The sequence below is a fragment of the Festucalex cinctus genome, chromosome 2, assembly GCF_051991245.1.
Source record: "Festucalex cinctus isolate MCC-2025b chromosome 2, RoL_Fcin_1.0, whole genome shotgun sequence".
Lineage (NCBI taxonomy): Eukaryota > Metazoa > Chordata > Actinopteri > Syngnathiformes > Syngnathidae > Festucalex > Festucalex cinctus.
The window spans coordinates 12,848,533-12,865,889 of NC_135412.1; the positions used below are offsets into that span (position 1 = coordinate 12,848,533).

At 41.2% G+C, this 17,357-nt stretch overlaps 2 protein-coding genes across 2 annotated transcripts; both read right to left on the reverse strand.

Moving 5' to 3' along the window:
- Positions 1-5,526: 5,526 nt before the first annotated feature.
- hoxc10a (homeobox C10a) lies at positions 5,527-8,879 on the reverse strand. Its single transcript, XM_077515255.1, has 2 exons — positions 8,231-8,879; positions 5,527-5,804 (listed from the first exon to the last, which is right to left on the reverse strand). The coding sequence occupies exons 1-2, from the start codon at positions 8,877-8,879 to the stop codon at positions 5,527-5,529; spliced, it is 927 nt and encodes a 308-aa protein (XP_077371381.1).
- A 6,142-nt stretch (positions 8,880-15,021) lies between these two features.
- hoxc11a (homeobox C11a) lies at positions 15,022-17,257 on the reverse strand. The gene is made up of 2 exons (XM_077515258.1): positions 16,447-17,257; positions 15,022-15,351 (listed from the first exon to the last, which is right to left on the reverse strand). The coding sequence occupies exons 1-2, from the start codon at positions 17,240-17,242 to the stop codon at positions 15,119-15,121; spliced, it is 1,029 nt and encodes a 342-aa protein (XP_077371384.1). The 5' UTR covers positions 17,243-17,257; the 3' UTR covers positions 15,022-15,118.
- Between the last annotated feature and the right edge of the window lie 100 nt (positions 17,258-17,357).

The window sequence follows — 17,357 nt, forward strand, 5'->3', positions numbered from 1 at the left end:
CTGCAATATACTGTCACTTAGCAGGACATAAAACAACTTAGGACTGACTGGTAAGCGAACACGCTGCAATGCGGGCTGCAATTAGAATAACGGTGTCATTAAGTTTAATTTTAACTTTCAATCTCAATGTTTAGATCTGCTTTCAGACGAGCTGGGATCTGTTTGGACTTGCGTGGAGGGCCCATGTGGACCCCAAAAGTGCTTTTATGAAAGGACATTATTTGGTGTTATTATGTCAGGCTGTTTTTTAAAATATTGTTCATGTTTTTGCTTTTTTTTTTTACTATTTAGGCCCTATACGTCAGGTTGATTTTTAAATAGCGGTGATTTTTTTTGATTTTTTTTATGGTGCTATTTATTACGTCAGGTTGATTTTTAAATATCGGTCATGTTTTTCAATAATTTGGTGCTATTTACATCATTTTTAAATATATGTTGTTGTTGTTTTTGTTTTTTTTGTTTTTTTAGTCATCACAAGCTGAATAGTACAAATCTGATCTCAACTCAGGCATGCGCATTGAGTTTCGTTGCATCCTCCAAAAATCGAAACGAGTTGCTAATGTAAACATAATGCACGATGAAAAGTGGGAATATAGCATCATGACTTGATCAATGAGCTTACATTCAAATGAAAGACTAAAGTGTCATTTTACGACTGCGAATAATCGTCTCTCTGTTTACATTTGAGGTTGCAATGCGTGTTATGGAGTTCAGATTCAAGCATGAAATGTAAAAGGCCAGACAGTAGGTGAAGTCAAATGTTTCACCAGATGTATACGCTATAAATTCTCTTTAACTTCAATAAGACCGTTTCAAAGTTTTTTTTGTGTTTTTTTTTTGGCAGGTTGAAGGTCTACGTCTGTTTATTCTGCTGCTGCCATTAAATCTCAGTGGAAAGTGCTCACTGGACATGCGATACTTGCACACATGAGCCTGTAATTTCTTTCCTCTTTTTTTGTGCATGCGTCTCTGTCTAATTTTAATACCATACTGATATATAATATGTGTGCACTATTTAGTTTTTTTCTGCAATTAAATCAATTACTTCCTATACCATTTTCTACTCATTTGTTACATGTTTCCCTTAAGATTCCAATGTCAAATATTCAAGTTATCTCATATTCAAATTTCTTACTGACGCTGCACTGCGCCTGTTTGCATTCCACATGTCAATCCACGTGCTCGAAAAGCTTTATTTTGCAAACAATGTGAAATGTTTGTCATCGTGTCACCAGGCAATGCATCATAATTGATGCCGTGACTGAAAATAATGAGACGATGCAACATTGTAACTATACAGCCTTCAATCTTCCCGGCAAATTCATTTTAAACAACTGCAGTGTGCACATTTGTCAATATGTGCACAATATATCACGATCAGTAAATACGCTTATGAATCCATATCACCAACATTTTATCCCACCAACAAAACAATCAATTTGCTCCCTGTCAAGAGGGCAAAAGTTTGGACTGATTTTGGGCTCCTTTACTAATCAATCGACTTGATTGCAACGATTTGTGACATAGACACCGAAAGCCATGTTGAGTAAATTCGTACAGCCGCATGCAGTATATGCTAATCATTTGTAACAGGGTCTAAATTAAACTCTATTTTCAGGGGCGATGCTACTTTGCTTCGACGTGTTAAGTATTTTCGAGGAAATTGGGAAACCGCTGATGGTATCGTCGTTATCGTGGCAGATCAATACAGGCTGCAAAAATCATGTATTTTGGATCATTATTTCACGGAGCACGCACGAGGAGCGAACTCAAATGAGAGTTTGTACTAAGAGAACAAGATTCACTTGATAGCGTCATGTGAAGAGAATATTTGATTTCCTTGTGAGTCAATGAAAGATTCCGTTTATGTGCGAAAAGAAACAAAGCATTAAGCTATTTGTGCTAAAACGCAAGCTGAATAAAATTGGCATATAAATCGAAACCTTATCATGATGGTGATAGCATTATTATTATTCTTATTAACAAAACTACTTTATGCATGTAGAAATTCGAAAAATTGGTTGAAAATAGGGCAAAAATAGTTATTTTCGTCATCGTAATATTCTCCAGAGATATACGATAAATTATAACCAGTTAACAATACAAACAATTGGCATTGAATGGAATTATTAGCATTTTATTTAACTGTTTTTGGTTGTTGTTGTTGTTGTTGTTGTTTTTGGTTGTTTTTTTAGCTATTGTCAGGCCCAAATAGCCCTGAATCAATTCCAATTTGTTTAGAAATAAATTAATTTAATAGTGTGTGTGCGTTATTTTTGAAAAGTTGGCCATTTTGTTGGTCTCTTTAAACGGATTGAAAGTTGGTCAGTATCTTTCTTTCTTGCCGTCACACCTCCACTGAAGTGTCCCTCGGAGGAAGTGAGCTTCACTTCCCGTCCGCCACTACAAAGTGAAGAGAAATGGCTTTATGTTTATATGGTTTTAGGGCGAACTGTTTGCGGCGCTGTAAAAGTCTTTGTCACTGATACATTCCAAGGAGAAGACGCCCATTGAGCTCACTGAATGTAAGTGACTTTGGATTCCAGACTGTCCCCCTGCTTGCAGCTTGCACCGCCGCCAGGGATTTTTTTTCCATATGATTGGAGAACGAGAGCGGATGAGAGGGTGCAGTAAACGGGCCCGCCTGCGGCCCCCGTCATGGGGAACACAACAAACACGACACAACAAGCCAACTGTTTTTGCTTTGTTTTCCCTTAATTGCTGCGTGGACACTTTGCTCACTTTTTCTTTTCCTCATCTGACTTCGCGCCATGTGAACTCACAGTCACGGAAAGGGGATGCAAAAATGCGCATGACTGCATTTAACGTTTAGTCATAGAAAGAGTTCATATAAGACACTGGAATTAATTCATACAGATGTAGACAAATGACGCATGATAAAGGGTGACACACAAAAAAAGGGAACCTTAATTAAAAAAAATAAAAATAAAAATAATGTATTCATTGTAATTGAAGCCTCATGCCATTTAAGAAAGGGTGAATGAATACAATGCTGTAATTTTCTTTTTTTAATTATTATTATTATTATTGACATCCTCCCGTATTGAAATCTACTGTAAAGATTCCTCATTGACCGCTGCAACATCTCAGCTTGGATTGCTTGATTCCATCCGTGTTTGATTGTAAATGGCATGTTTTAAGGTTTCAATTACCATAAATAAAATATTTCTCTTCCATCACGCTTGGTTTTATTGGATTGTTAAAAAGGTCCCTTTTTTTTTTTTTTTTCTGTAGCTCGTCTTCTTAAAATAATCGCCTAAAACCATTTTTTCAGATTTTTTAGGAAACACAAAAAAATTAACCATTTACAGCATGAGTACATAAAAAAAAAATACAAAAAAATTAACAGGCAATCATTTTTAAGTGGGTGACGTCATGCTAGTTGCTATGCTAGTATTAATGTTATTGTTATTCTATGACATATTCGTGCACGGTGTAGTGACTAAATTAGGTTTTTCTCATTAGAAGTGGAAAATGCATAAACTGTTATTGTTCTCGACATAAACATTACATGTAAATTATAATAATTTATGTTTAAAATGAGTTATGCTGTGATTTGGATGACGTGTACTATTAATGTTTTATAGATTAACTATTTTGCCCAGCATTGTAGCATTCAGCAATATTTTTATTTATTGCATTACGTTTTAAATGTATTTTTTTAGAACATGGCTGCTCTTGCTATAGCATGCTAACAAATAAAAAGGCGAAATCTAAAGAATATTCTTGTGTTCATTATATAGTCACAATCGACTCTGTATTTAAATTATTGCATATTTTCAGACTTTTGAAACATAGTAAATGATCATCATCTGCCTTTTAAAAGCACATTTGTAAAGGAAAAGATGCAAAACGACTGTGATGACTTCACCATTATGTTTACTCCTCGAAACAAGTAAAAATGTCAAATTCATCGGTGATTTCTGCAACGAAGCTGAAAGCCTCAGACATATTGATTTTTCATGTCCATCCATCCCAGCAGCCACGCATGCGTCCACCGAGCAAAGGCAGATGGCTTTTGTTTACAACTTGTGTTACATGCAACAAAACAGCAACGAGGGAAGCACAATGATATCTGACCACGCACACGCACACTTTAACACGCGTACACACAGATTGAAGCTAAATATTGTTGAACAATTCCATTTTGTGGGGACCTGGGCGCCTTTCAGGGGAACATTCGGGTGTAATTGTGCCCTTGACGAAGACGAACTGACGTAATCAAGGCAGTTTCTTGTTGCCGAGTCAGGAAGCCAACCCCAACAACATGAAACTACCTAAACCACGCTCCAGCTGCGTGATAAAAGGGGGTCAAAATCCACGAAGGGGAAAAAAAAAAAAAAAAAAAAAAAAGCCAGTGGCACCAAGACAAAGGCGAGAATAGCAAACAAAAACAGCCCACGCTGCACGAGAGGCTGCAGGCACGCTCGACTTTCTCGTCCAGCTCATCCCACAAGGACCAAATAATCCAAAGCATACCTTGCATAGCGGCCATTCATTTTCAACCAGCACACCCGAGCCTGCGTGCACGTCCAGTAAATATAAGACAGCGGCACACACATCTCCATCATCATAAAGTATCAACACACAGGCGTGCACGTCTCCACAGCTGTCAAACGGCAAACACCCGCTGAGAGATGAATCCCACTCTCCCAACACCGGAAATTAAAACATTGGAATAAAGCAGAGGAAGGAAATGGAATATATTTGAGAAAAAATAAAAATAATACAAAAAAAAATAGTCCTACCTTGACTTGGTCCAATCCACGTGCTCCACTTGATGGATGACTAGACGCGCTCGCTTCCTTCCCCCACTCGGCGTTATCCTCCATCTTTCTTTCTTTCTCCTCCATCTTTCTTTTCCCCCGGCCGTCTGCAGCCTCCAAGTGTGGATTGTGCACTTTGCAGCCAGCGCCGTGCAGATTCGCCCTCCTCCGCGCACGCACACCTTTTTAAGCGCATCTTTACTGCTGCGGCACATTATATTTGCAGATCATAAAATCCACCCCCAACGCTTTCCAGGGCGAAGCTGACATTAGCTTTTTATGACCTTGACTTACTGTGGTCACCTGGATAATATTTAAATCAAGGTTATGGTCTCTCGCTTCTATTAAAAGTGGCCTGATGTTCTTCAGCAGCACTTTCTCTCTCTCTCACTCACACTTTTCGCAGGGACAAGTTGGCTCCCCCTCGCATGCGTGTTGTTGTTTTGACGCGCTTCGCCGTGACGTGACGTGGCTGCGTGGGCATCTCGCGCACGTGCACAGCTGGACGCGTGCGTGTCATCCACACAGACAATCTCATCTGTCGTGTCTAGTTCTGATCCAATAGTGAGTCATTTGGTGCTTTGAAGAGTTTGTACTAAGGCACGCCTCCGTGTGCGTCCAGATGAAGTTGATGATTTTTTTTTTTTTTTTTAATGTTTATGAGCGTTTGTAGAGTGAATGCTTGTGTGTGTATGTGTGTATGTGCGTGTGCGTGTGTGGGTGCATGAGGCTATATGTTTTAGACGTAGTGATAGACGGCGCCATGCTCCCTATGGCGGTTCTCCCTGCTGAGCTTCTTGAGCTTCATGCGTCTGTTCTGGAACCAGATCTTGACCTGTCTGTCGGTCAGGTTGATACTCCGGCTGATCTCCAGGCGGCGCTCGCGGGACAGATACATGTTGAACAAGAACTCCTTCTCCAGCTCCAGCGTCTGGTGCTTGGTGTAAGGACAGCGCTTCTTGCGGCCGCTTTTGGCCTTCAACCAGCTTCCGGTTCCTGCCTTCTCCGCCGAAGGATCTACACGATGAGGAGACAAACAGCCGATGAGTCTGTCTGTCTGTCTGCGGTGTACAGTACATATGCGCGCCAGAGATAGAGAGAGAGACATGATAGGCCATATGTGTTGGATATATGCATCTGTCTGCAAATTGCCTATATATGTGTACAGTCTGAAAGTGCATTTTGCTGTTATTCTGTTGAATTTCAAAGCATTTTATTTAAATCAAATGTGGATGTAGGGAAACAAAGACCCTCTCCTTAAATACACACGCACCTATACGACTTGTGCAAGTACACACACACACACACACACACACACACCCTGTGTTCGACCGTCCATCCATTCGTCGGTCTTTCTATCTTTCATGTTAACATAAAAACAATTGTTTTGTTTGTAACCCATCGTATTTATAGGTGGAGCATTTGCCAAATCTACTGTAATTAAATTATTATGGTGTAGTTATTATTATTATTATTATTATTATTATTATTATTATTATTATTATTATTATTATTATTATTATTATTATTATTATTATTATTATTTATTAATTTATTAATTTTTTTTATTTGGACAAAACAGAATGACTTGTATCGAAAATAAGTATTTTTAAAAAGTCTGTCCATCTAACGTGGAAAAAATAAAAATAAAAATCCTGTCTGTCTGTCTGTCGCCTGCAGCTAGCCAGCTATGCTAATTTTGTAAAAATATACATTCACCTGCATTTACTTAAAAGCAAACAAATATTTTCTTAAAGGAGAGAGGGAGCTCGAGAGACGTCATTATTTCCTTTTTTTTTTTTTTTTTTAGGAGAATTTACATTAAGTGGAGTGTATCATGACATCCTGCAGCTATAAAACTCACATTGCTGTATCGCATGTGCTATAGGGTATAGGCTAGGTAAATCTATCGATCCATTTTGCTAACATACATTCAAAACATGGGCTATTATACAATTAAAGCGCTCTATAAAAAGCAGTCAATTTACCATTATTAATATAAAAATAATAATAACAATACTACTACTAATAATAATAATAATAATAATAATAATAATAATAATAATAAAAACAACAACAACAACAATAATAATAATAACAATAATAATAATAACAATAACAACAATAGTAATAATAATAATAATAACAATAATAATAATAATAATAATAATAATAATAATAATAATAATAATAATAATAATAATAATAATAATAATAATAGTAATAATAAAAATTATTATTATTATTATTATTATTATTATTATTATTATTATTATTATTAGTATTAGTATCATTATTTTGTTGTTGTTGAGTCCCATACTGGCTACAATCAAGCTGCAACGATAACATTCATGATAATTAAATGTACCAGGAGATGGGCTCTTATTTTGACAAGCGAACATACTTCCTGCTACAATTACCTCTGTTTTGAGTGTAATTGGATCGAATTACGATGAACCACGTAAGCGCCTTTATTGTGGTTATTTTACTGTCGGTGTTGGACCTCAGACTCCCATAAAGGTTTATTACTTTGGTGCACTAGAGCCAAATATGTTGTGCAAGGAGTCTTGTATTCTAAAAACCAAAATAAAACAAATGTGGGCCTAGTTAAAAAAAAAAAAAAAAAAAAAACAGAATGAAAACAGACATTAAAAAAGGGGAAAATGCTTGCAGTGAACACACATCTTGGTAGCACGGACGCACACACACACACACACACACACACACACACACACACATACACACACACATACACACACACACCGGAAGTTAAAATTAATTACCCTACTTCTATATCACCACCAAAACATTAACACGCACACAGACGTGCACACAAACACACACGCAATAAGCAAAACCAGCAGAATATTGTATTCATTCGAATCAACAACCGAATGTGAGAGAACATTTCAAGCTTAATGAGTAGCCTAATATATAAATGTTCTTGTCTTTGCGTGCATGCTCGTGCTAAAGAACAATTGAAAAGAGACATGCAATGCGGAAGTGAGCGTTCACTTAAATGATTATATTGTAAAGCTGGAATAAAACACGGTTTTGTGGCTGCATGTGCAACAGTGTACAGTAAATACATTGATTAGTAAATCCAAAAAAAGATGTTGGCTATGTGGCTTTTTTTCCCCTCTTAAATAAACCAAAGCACAGTGACTTATAATTGATAATAGTAAAGGTGTCGCGTTTTATGTTGACGGCACAATTTAGGGGCGTAAACGATGACAGTTTAAAAGTAGTCGTAGGTGGACGGATGACAGGGTGTGTGGTGTGTTTATATCATGATAAGTGCTCTTCTCACATTGTCACATTAATGTAAAGGTGTTAATGTCCCTGGCTACTGCAGGGGGAGCTTGAAGTCTGCATTATTGGGCTATGTCGCACTCGATCGTTATGGAGGGGTGGGAAGGCTGAATCCATGCAGTCAAATGTACCTTTGAATTCGACATCCGAGTCATCTGAGCAGCTGTCACTCTTGGCCTTCTGCTTCCTATCCCGACTTTCGTCATCCACCTGGCTGGCGTCCCTGGTGCCGTGGCGGCCCGAGCTGGGTTCGGCCGCCGCGGCTAAATGAGCCAGAGAGAACCCGGAGGGGGGCTGCCGCTCGGCGTCGTACACCTGGAAGGATCCGCTCGCCTGGGGCTCGCAGCTATTGTCCCCCAGCCGGATGTAGACGGCCGCCTCTGCTGGGTCTTTGCTCTTATTGCTGTCATCCGGATAGCGGCCACAAAACGCCTCCTCTTTGACGTTGCACGGTTGTAAACACGGGGCAACAGGTTGAGAGTCCCCCCCGGATTTGGAGCCCGGGCTCCATGTGGCAAGCTGCGCGGGCAGGTAGGGCCCGTCGTGGAAGCTTGCGAGCGGGAGGCCATCCGCGGGGAGTCCGTCCGCGGCACCCTTGGGGAGGGAAGACGGGGCCACCTTGGGTTGCACGTTTCTCCCTCCGGAGTAGCCGTAGTCCGGGGCGGCGTGGATGAACATCCCGGGCCCGCCAGAGTAAGCGTCACTCCTGAACGATGACGATCCTCCCATTAAGGAATCCATCAGGAAGTTGCCAGCCGCTATGTTGTTGGGACATGACATTTTCCTGTCCCACTAGTGGATCCTTCCGACAGAATCGGGACAGTAGGATGCTGACATCTTTTGGGGAGGAGGGGGGCGCGAAAAATATATCAGGAACGTAATTATGGATGCTAGGAGACGTGGTCACGTGACTTTCAAGACCAATCGCGGCGTGGAAGTGGCCTTGATGCTCCAGACTGCCGTGACGTCAGCGCGGTCAAGTTGGGAAGGGTGAGGCGTCTTGTGTGGAGCAAGAGCGACACCCAGTGGCCGCGTGCGGGAGAGCACGGCGAGGCCTCGGCTTGAAAAACAAAGGAGGGCTGCTCGGGCTGACAGCATTTCCACAACAACGACGTGGCTTTTGCGGCCATTTCTTCGCATTCAAGTTCAGAACATCAAGTTTTCAAAGAGATTCTTTGTGCTTTCAAAGGAAACGGTCCTGGAACCAGCGTGATGGACACGACTAATCGATGTTTTCTGTTTGTTTGTGGGGGGTTTTAATCACCAAAATGACGAGGTAAGATTGGGTTTAACAAGAGAATGCGCAACCTTTCTGCCGTCTTTGAAATGTCAACAACTGAAGAACAAAACCATTTTATAATTTTGTTTCGGTGGCCGTATTCTAACTCTTTGTAGAAAAACGAGCTAGTACTCGTGTTATGTAAACATATTACAAATTCACTAATTATCCGAATGTATCTCTTTTTCCCCATTTTTTAATTATTAATCTTATCAATTATATTGATTAAGTCCTTTTTATTTACAACGTGATTTGGACCAAGGTGTTCTTTGATAAAAAAAAAAATATATAATAATAATAATAAATAAATAGTCAATTGATAGTGGATTGGTGAGGTATTCATATAATAATCTCATTATTATTATTATTATTAGTTATGGGATAAAGTAGCACAATTGAGAGTTTTGCTGCCGCTTGTTTCGTTGTTAACAACATTTTACAACCTCATAAATAATTCCCACAACACATTAAGCAATTGAGCCAAGTTATATAAGCTTGTATTATTTTTATTTTATTTTTTGTTTTAAGAGTAATGTGCGTTCAATTTGGCGGGGATTTTATTGTACGTTTGCCTTTTCTTTTCTTTTTTTGGAGCCGTGTGAGATTTCTAAATAAATAAACACATGAATGAATACTCAGACTGTTGTGTGTGTTTTTTAAATTCCATTGAAATTAATTGTGTCACACTGCGTGATATTTGGTTTTGTTTGGTTTTGTTTTACTCCAAGTGACAAAACAGCTTTTAGTGTGGAACGTTTTAGCGATTTGTCGACACACAAGTGTGGTGGCTTCCATTGGAACCCCCCGCTGCTCCTCGTTTAATCTGCTCAGATGAGTCCAGCATGTTAAAAAATGTGTTTAGCACATGACACCAGGGAGATAACAAGCCCGTCTTGCTTGGGTTGACTTTGCAGCTACTATATGCCAACGCCGTCTTTAACAAATTGTTTACCAAATGACTTCAAAACAACTCAAATAACATTTGGGATTTTATTTTTATTTTCCAAATTTAAACACAGTATAGCAGACGGAAATGAGGCAAGCGTTCAAACCGGTTGCACCAATTTAATATGATAAAAGAATCCTAAAAATTCACGACGAGCGCCAATGTTAAGATGGAGGAGACTTTATTTTTACTTTCCAGCATTTATACACTGACTTGAAGACGCACGTTGACGCCGTAGGCAGGATCAAAACGGGTTACACTGCCTACGGGTTACTTACACATGAGCTTTGTGCAAATAAATTAGAAAAATATAAGAGAAAATATAAGTGTCTGTCGTCTTATTTTCTTCCGTGTGTGCGTGCGTGTATTATGAGTTAAGACAGAAATCTCTAAGGCAGAATCTCACACAAACACACACACGCAGGCCCGCACACTTACACACATGTTCTTTATGCCAAATCTACTTCTTGCTCGCGAGCTACATAAAAAGCTAATAAAAAGGTGGGGGTGAAAAATGAGGGGAAGGATCAAGTTAAGAAAAGACAAATTCTGGAATGTAGAGCACATGACGGTCAAGTTGTGTTATGCTGCACACTTGAGCTCCATGAGAGACTGCCCACACAAGTGTGTGAGAGAGGGAGGGAGAGAGGGTCTTTCCCTCCTTCATCCATTTGATTTAAATGAAATTCTTTTGAACGCAACAGTTAGAATAAGTCAACAGCAAACACATTCATATACCCGCTATATATCCACACAGTCACACACATAAACATGTTTGGGTGCACCTTGGTGGCATCATTTATACAATATAAGCTTGGACGAAATGGGTCAGAACTACAACCTTGCACGTCATGTTACACTTATATGGCCAGGTTGGAGGCCGCGATTATACAATAAACGCGTATATGTTGCGAGCTCCAGGACAAGGTGCGGCTATATTCGTGTGCGTTTACGTGCGCGTGCGTTTGTTGCACAAATCAGGAAGTCACGGGGCGACGCCACTAATTTGCTCCTGGCAGCCTCTCTAAATATCTTTCCCAATTGGATGCGAGGAAGCGTGTGCTGCGTGTCCTCTTTCATGCCGCCGTCCGCTTTGGTGCGTAAGTGCAAATTTACGGCGCTAGAATCATGTCGCTTCTTAATTAAAAACCAGAGTGGCAATCGCCGTCAAAGGAGAGCCAACAGCACATTATTAAATGTTACAACAACACGGAAACACACCTCTGATGCACGAGATGACGTCAAGAAAACTGCATGAGAGCGTTGGACAAAATTCGAATTATAAACAAGGATAACTCGACAATTTCACCAAATGTAAATGAAGGCGTTTTGGGGGTTATTTGTGCAGCAATAAGATGGAGCTCGCTTTATTGCGTCGAACTGTTTTATTGCCCCATAGACCAGGATAGGTGCTGGGATGTGAACAGTACAGCCCAGTATAAACGCTTTCAATAGTCTGTAACACTGATTAGTAATTGACAAAAAAAAAAAAAAGAAAAAAAAAAGAAATTTCATTGAAAGACAAGAGAAATGCAATAATTATAATGGACTTTTTTTTTTTTTTACCTCAAAATATTAGAAAAAGAAAAGAATATTAATTTCGTTTACAAAAATAAACGTATAATAATAATAATAATAATAATAATAATAATAATAATAATAATGATAATTGCTCTTATCAAATTTTAAAAGCTACATTCATAGGCACGCTGAAGCTTCCCACGCCAGTCATGAAATTGTGTTCAAGAACACCTCAACAATGTTTTCACAATATAAAATCGGTGTTAAAATATAACAATAATGACAGAGTATTGTTTGTACCAACAAATATTTCGAAACGTTATACATGCAGTCAAATTATTCCTTGTTCAAATATTGATTGACTTCAACTGGAAAAGGTGTTAAATACATTGAGCAAAATATCGTCAAGTTTTAGGTTTTGTACAATATTTGGAAACAAGAACAATATATTTTTTTAATAATTAAAATGACTATGACGAGCATTTATTCATACAGTATTTACTTTTCATTTTTAAGGTGTTGGATTTAAGTTTCTAGGATTACTTTTACTAACTTCAATTTGAAAACACAATCTAAACAGGGCCCAAGCCTCATCAATAAGATATTATTTTAGCCATCATAAATATTGACCAAAGTAAAAGAAACTATATCTCTGCCTTTTACAGCTGTGTGGCTTGCAATTGTAAAACAGATTGGTCGCTGCCGCATCTCCGCTTTATGTAGTAGATTTTCATTTTGCTTTCAACTTTGAAGGTTTCATCTCCTGACATACAAATTTGCCTCACTCGCTCATTTGCCTCCCACCACAACGCGCAAGTGCCAGAAAGGCACATTCCAGAGTTCCACGGGGCGGAAAGTCCAAGTGAGGAGTCATTTTTGCTCGACTCTGATGTCACCGTCCACATCAGGAAACACAACATCCCGTGGAGGAAAGAAAAGAGAGAGAAAGAGAGAGAGGAGAGAGAAGGGGGAGTGGGGAGGCTGAAGGGGGGGGGGAGCTTTTGCCCCCGTGTGGTAAAGAGAGGCAACACTGGCAGGATCAACAAATGATCCAGGGCCAAGGTTGGTGGGAGTGGCCGGTTGGGGAAGGGAGGGGGGGGGGGCGGGGGGATACCCTCCAGCCTTGATCTCTGTTGGTGTGTGCTTTTGTCACACTAACCACCCCCCCCACCCCCAACCCCCCAACCCACTCCACCCACCCCGGTCCCATTCTGAGCTATATTATGCATATCAGTGCTGCTCTTGATTACAGCAAGCAAGGGGAGGAAAAAAAAAAAAAAAAAAAGTCATTTTCGGTGCAGGAAGTGTATAAGTCACGTGACCATAACAAGCCCCGCCTCCGAACAAGACAAAGCTTGACCACTGTTAACCAAAAGTGATCGTATTCATGCAGAATTAAACACTTAACCGTGCATGTAAGATACAGATAATAGAACAGATTGTTACAGAAGCAATCAAACACACACGCGCGCACGCACGCACGCCTACACACACACACACCCACGCTGCGATGTGTGTTTTAAGTCTCAACGTCACAAGCACAATCAAGACTATTTACTGCACCACGTCCAAAGGCAGGCTCAGTTACCTGCTGTAGTTTTTAAGGCCAGGGGTCAAAGTTGAAGCCTGCACACATTCCAGGTTCTGTTCCCACTCATTCTCATTGGCCCGTTCACACATCCGGGATGAGGGAGGGAGAGTGTGTGTGTGTGTGGGGGGGGGGGGGCCTTGATTCCGCTTTATTGCAGCGGGTTAAAGGTGAAGGCCTTGACATTATTGAAGTTCAAAGACTAGATTTCATTATAAAATGTACTCCAGTGCATCATGTGCAGATAAGAGAGAGGGAAAAAAAATCTAACATGACATCTTCACTTTGCTCTCTTTAACTCACATTTACACCGATATGCTTAAACAAATACTAACGTTAGCATTTCATGAATGACGTATTTTTGCGCAAAGACTGTTTCCAGCTTTTGCATCGCAGGTGTGTAGAGGGGGGGTGTGCTCAGATTTGCACAGTCCGAGTTCATGCGGAAAGCTTTTGGCAAATACCCCCCTCGGACATGCAGCCTTGCATGTTTACTATTTACTGCGGAAGAGAACGCCTTTTCGGCCAGAACAGAAGGTGCAATTAAGAGAGAGAGAGAGAGAGAAAAAAATCGCCATTTAGTGCCTCTGTCTTTATGGCGGTGTCTAGACTGGACAACAAGAGTGGGGATTCCATTTAGTGGGCACTAAAAGAGGTTATCATTGCACTCTCTGTCTCTCTAGTTTTGCTTGAAAGCAGCATTGCACCTTTGAAAGCGTGACTGAAAATAGCCTCCGAACAAAATCAGACCAAAAAAACGAATCGGTTTTGAAACACGAGCACGGGAGCGCGTTACGAGCGAAATGTGTTATGAATGTCGCTCATTTGGGTGCCGTAAACATTCAGATGCTATTTCGGGCTCCAGCTAGAAACACAAGAAGCACAAAAAGTCGGCTAGTTTTGCCTATATGCTTTGACTTTATTTCATAGGTATTATATTATTGATACACAGGTCGACAGTGTGCCCCCCCCCCCTCTATGGAATCAAAAGCACCAAATAATTTAACGAGTATTGGTATTAAAGCTGTTAAAAGGAGAATGGGCAGTGTAGTGAAGAATAGCAGCAGGGGAGATGGAGAGACTTTCAACCTTATTTACAAGTGCATTTGCAGCATTGGCTCATGTGTGTGTGTGTGTGTGTGTTGGTGTGTATCATTTTACAGATTGGACGTCACATTTGTCATCGCAGCTTGGAAAATAGTATGCAAGGATATTCTCTGGCCGAGAAATAATTATCATGATATGCTATATACATGGACCAGAGGGGAAGAGCCAGCAGTTGCCCGCGCAAGAACGATTCAAACTATTCCATTTTTAAAACAAATAAGTATACGTGGACATTTGGAATAAACATAAAGGAGACATAATCAATAAACAGCATGTTGATTTTTTTTGTTTTGTTTTGTAATTATGATAGGCCTTTTTTTTTTCTGAGAACCAGCTAGAAATACACCGCCACCCGTACGCAATAAGAAAAATGTCAACTTTTATTTTTGTTTTTAAACCTCATGCAGGCCTTTTAAAAAAAAGTCCACATTGCACTGTTGGTGATACATCGCAGGCTTCCCCCTTAGAGGATTGTTTTGAAGCCCACGCTTACAATTGTTTGACTTGAGTGGATACGATGGAGGGCCTCGGCGGTGGTGCTGCCACTGACCGAGACTGTGACAATGCCCGCTGGCCGCTCACAATAAGGGATTCCCGGAGAAATACTGCAGGCGATCCCTGCTCAGCTTCTTCTCCTTCATTCGTCTATTCTGAAACCAAATTTTAACCTGGCGGTCGGTGAGGTTTAACATGCGGGAGAGCTGCAGACGTTTCTCCTTGTTGATGTAAACGTTAAAGAAGAATTCTCGCTCCAGTTCTCGGATTTGGAACTTGGAGTAGGGGCACCTCTTCTTCCTCGTGCGCGGGGTACCTGTGGAAAAAAAAAAAAAAAAGTGGATTCGATTATGACACATCAGGGGAGAATACTAAAATTAATAAGCTGCAAACAATGACAAAAAATAGACTTTAAGTGGCGCTGCTGATGCGCTGGGGATGAGGCTAAGAGCGTAAAATATGCCAACCGTTTGGAGTAAATAACAGCAAGTGACAGCATCTAAGCACGTGTTTATCTGTTATAAATTGACGACAACAAAAAAGCATTTCGCCGCATTATGTGCCATCGCATTCCTCTGGAGCCGAACTCACAATTTACACACTCTTGGCACTCGTGTTGAAATGCATTTGGCCACATTTGCAATGGCCTTTGCAGACCTCCGAGGACCAATAACTTCTTATCAAACAGGTGACTGGGGAACAAGGAATTGTCTTTTTTGGTAATTGTTTTTTTTTTTTTTTTACTTCTCAATAGAGCATTCCAAATGAGGCAGAAAGCAACATGGCTTCTGTGTTATTAAGGAGGAGGGTTAGCACAATAATAGCAAACTTAAAAAAAAATATATATATATATATATATATATATATATTTTTTTTTAAGTGATCCTGCAATGCACGTTTGATCGGTGCTATACTAATCCCCATTTCCTCCAATAAAACTGACACATGCAAAGCCCTGTTCAGCTGGATCAGCATGCATGCATGTGTCTAACATGGACGTGCCTGGGCGGCTAAAAGCCATGCAGTGTTTTTAAAAAGACATTTCACAAGACGCCAACAGCAATGTTCTGCCCAATTGGCTTTTACGCATGTACGGTGGGCACAACAAGAAGAAAGAAAATCCCTTCATAAAACGCCCAATGCAAGTTCACGATCAAAGTTGTCACAATAGCGTTGTCTCTTTATAATAATAAAAAAAATTACAGACTCACTCAGCACGGAGTGTGTATATAACATGGTCAGTTTTGAAACGCCTCAGCATCGTAAAAATTCTTCTCATTGCAAGAAAGAGCTTTTGTGGGGTTATAATAAAATCCTTTTGAATGCTTATAAAAGTTCACATAAAATGAGAGCGACAAAACAGCGGGCTAGTCCCCTTAACCTCTTCCCCCATTTTACAGCTTATACCTACTGGAGTGGCTGCTTTTGGTGCCGCTCGCTTCCGCTCCCTTGGTGGCCGACGTGCAAGACCCCGAGTTGGTGTGCTCCTCCTCCGCGTCGTCGTCGTCGTCGTCCGGCTCTTTGTCCTGCTCGGTGGCTGTGGGAAGCGAGCCTGCTGAAGCGGACTGCTGCTGGGGGTCGCCGGCACCGGCACCGGCGGCGGAAGCAGCAGCGGCAGCAGCAGCAGCACCGCCGCCGCTTTGCAGCTTCCCCCCCTCGGCCTTTTGTAAACAAGAGTCCGTCTGATTGTCCGTGCTGCTGCAGTACGCCGTCTCGAAAAAGCGGTCGAAGCCCTGCGGGAGGACGTTGTTCTTGGCCACGCCGGAGTAGAAGCCCGCCGAGGGGTGATTGGAGCCCGGGTGGTGGTGGTGGTGGTGATGTGCGTGGTGGTGGCTGTACGCGCTCTCGTTCTTCATGAGCATTTCTGTCATGGTGGAAGGCGGAAGGCAGTCCCTATGCACCAGCTCCTCTCCCGTCGAGTAGCACGACGCGTAGTTGCTCCGGTGGTGCCATTTGCCGGCCGGGTCCAAACCGTAGGACACCTCCCGAACCGGCTGCACTTGAGAGAGGTTGGTGGAGTACGGGTAGCTGATCTGGCGGGACGGGGCCTGCGGCAGGAAGGACGACACGGCGGAGAACTCGGGCACGTAGTACGTGCAGCTGGGGAGGTAGAGGTTGGACGCGCAGCCCGTCCTGTCCCCAAATTCGGATGTGCGGTCCTTGCGCGTCTGGGAGCAGAAGTTGCCCAGGTTCACAGAGTTAAACATCTTTCGCGCTCCGTCGATAAAGATGTTTTGGATACGAGCTGCGGCACTAGAGAAAAATTTGGGAAGGCGAGATGACGCGCAATCCGTCTAAGTCGCCTGGCGGACACGTGATCGA

Excerpts from the sequence above, each read along its gene's own strand:
- hoxc10a (XM_077515255.1), bottom strand. The coding sequence starts at position 8,879 with ATGTCATGTCCCAACAACATAGCGGCTGGCAACTTCCTGATGGATTCC. Across the intron at positions 5,805-8,230 it reads CTCGGATGTCGAATTCAAAG|ATCCTTCGGCGGAGAAGGCA; the intron begins GTACATTTGACT and ends CTCATCGTGTAG.
- hoxc11a (XM_077515258.1), bottom strand. The coding sequence starts at position 17,242 with ATGTTTAACTCTGTGAACCTGGGCAACTTCTGCTCCCAGACGCGCAAG. Across the intron at positions 15,352-16,446 it reads CACCAAAAGCAGCCACTCCA|GTACCCCGCGCACGAGGAAG; the intron begins GTAGGTATAAGC and ends TTTTTTCCACAG.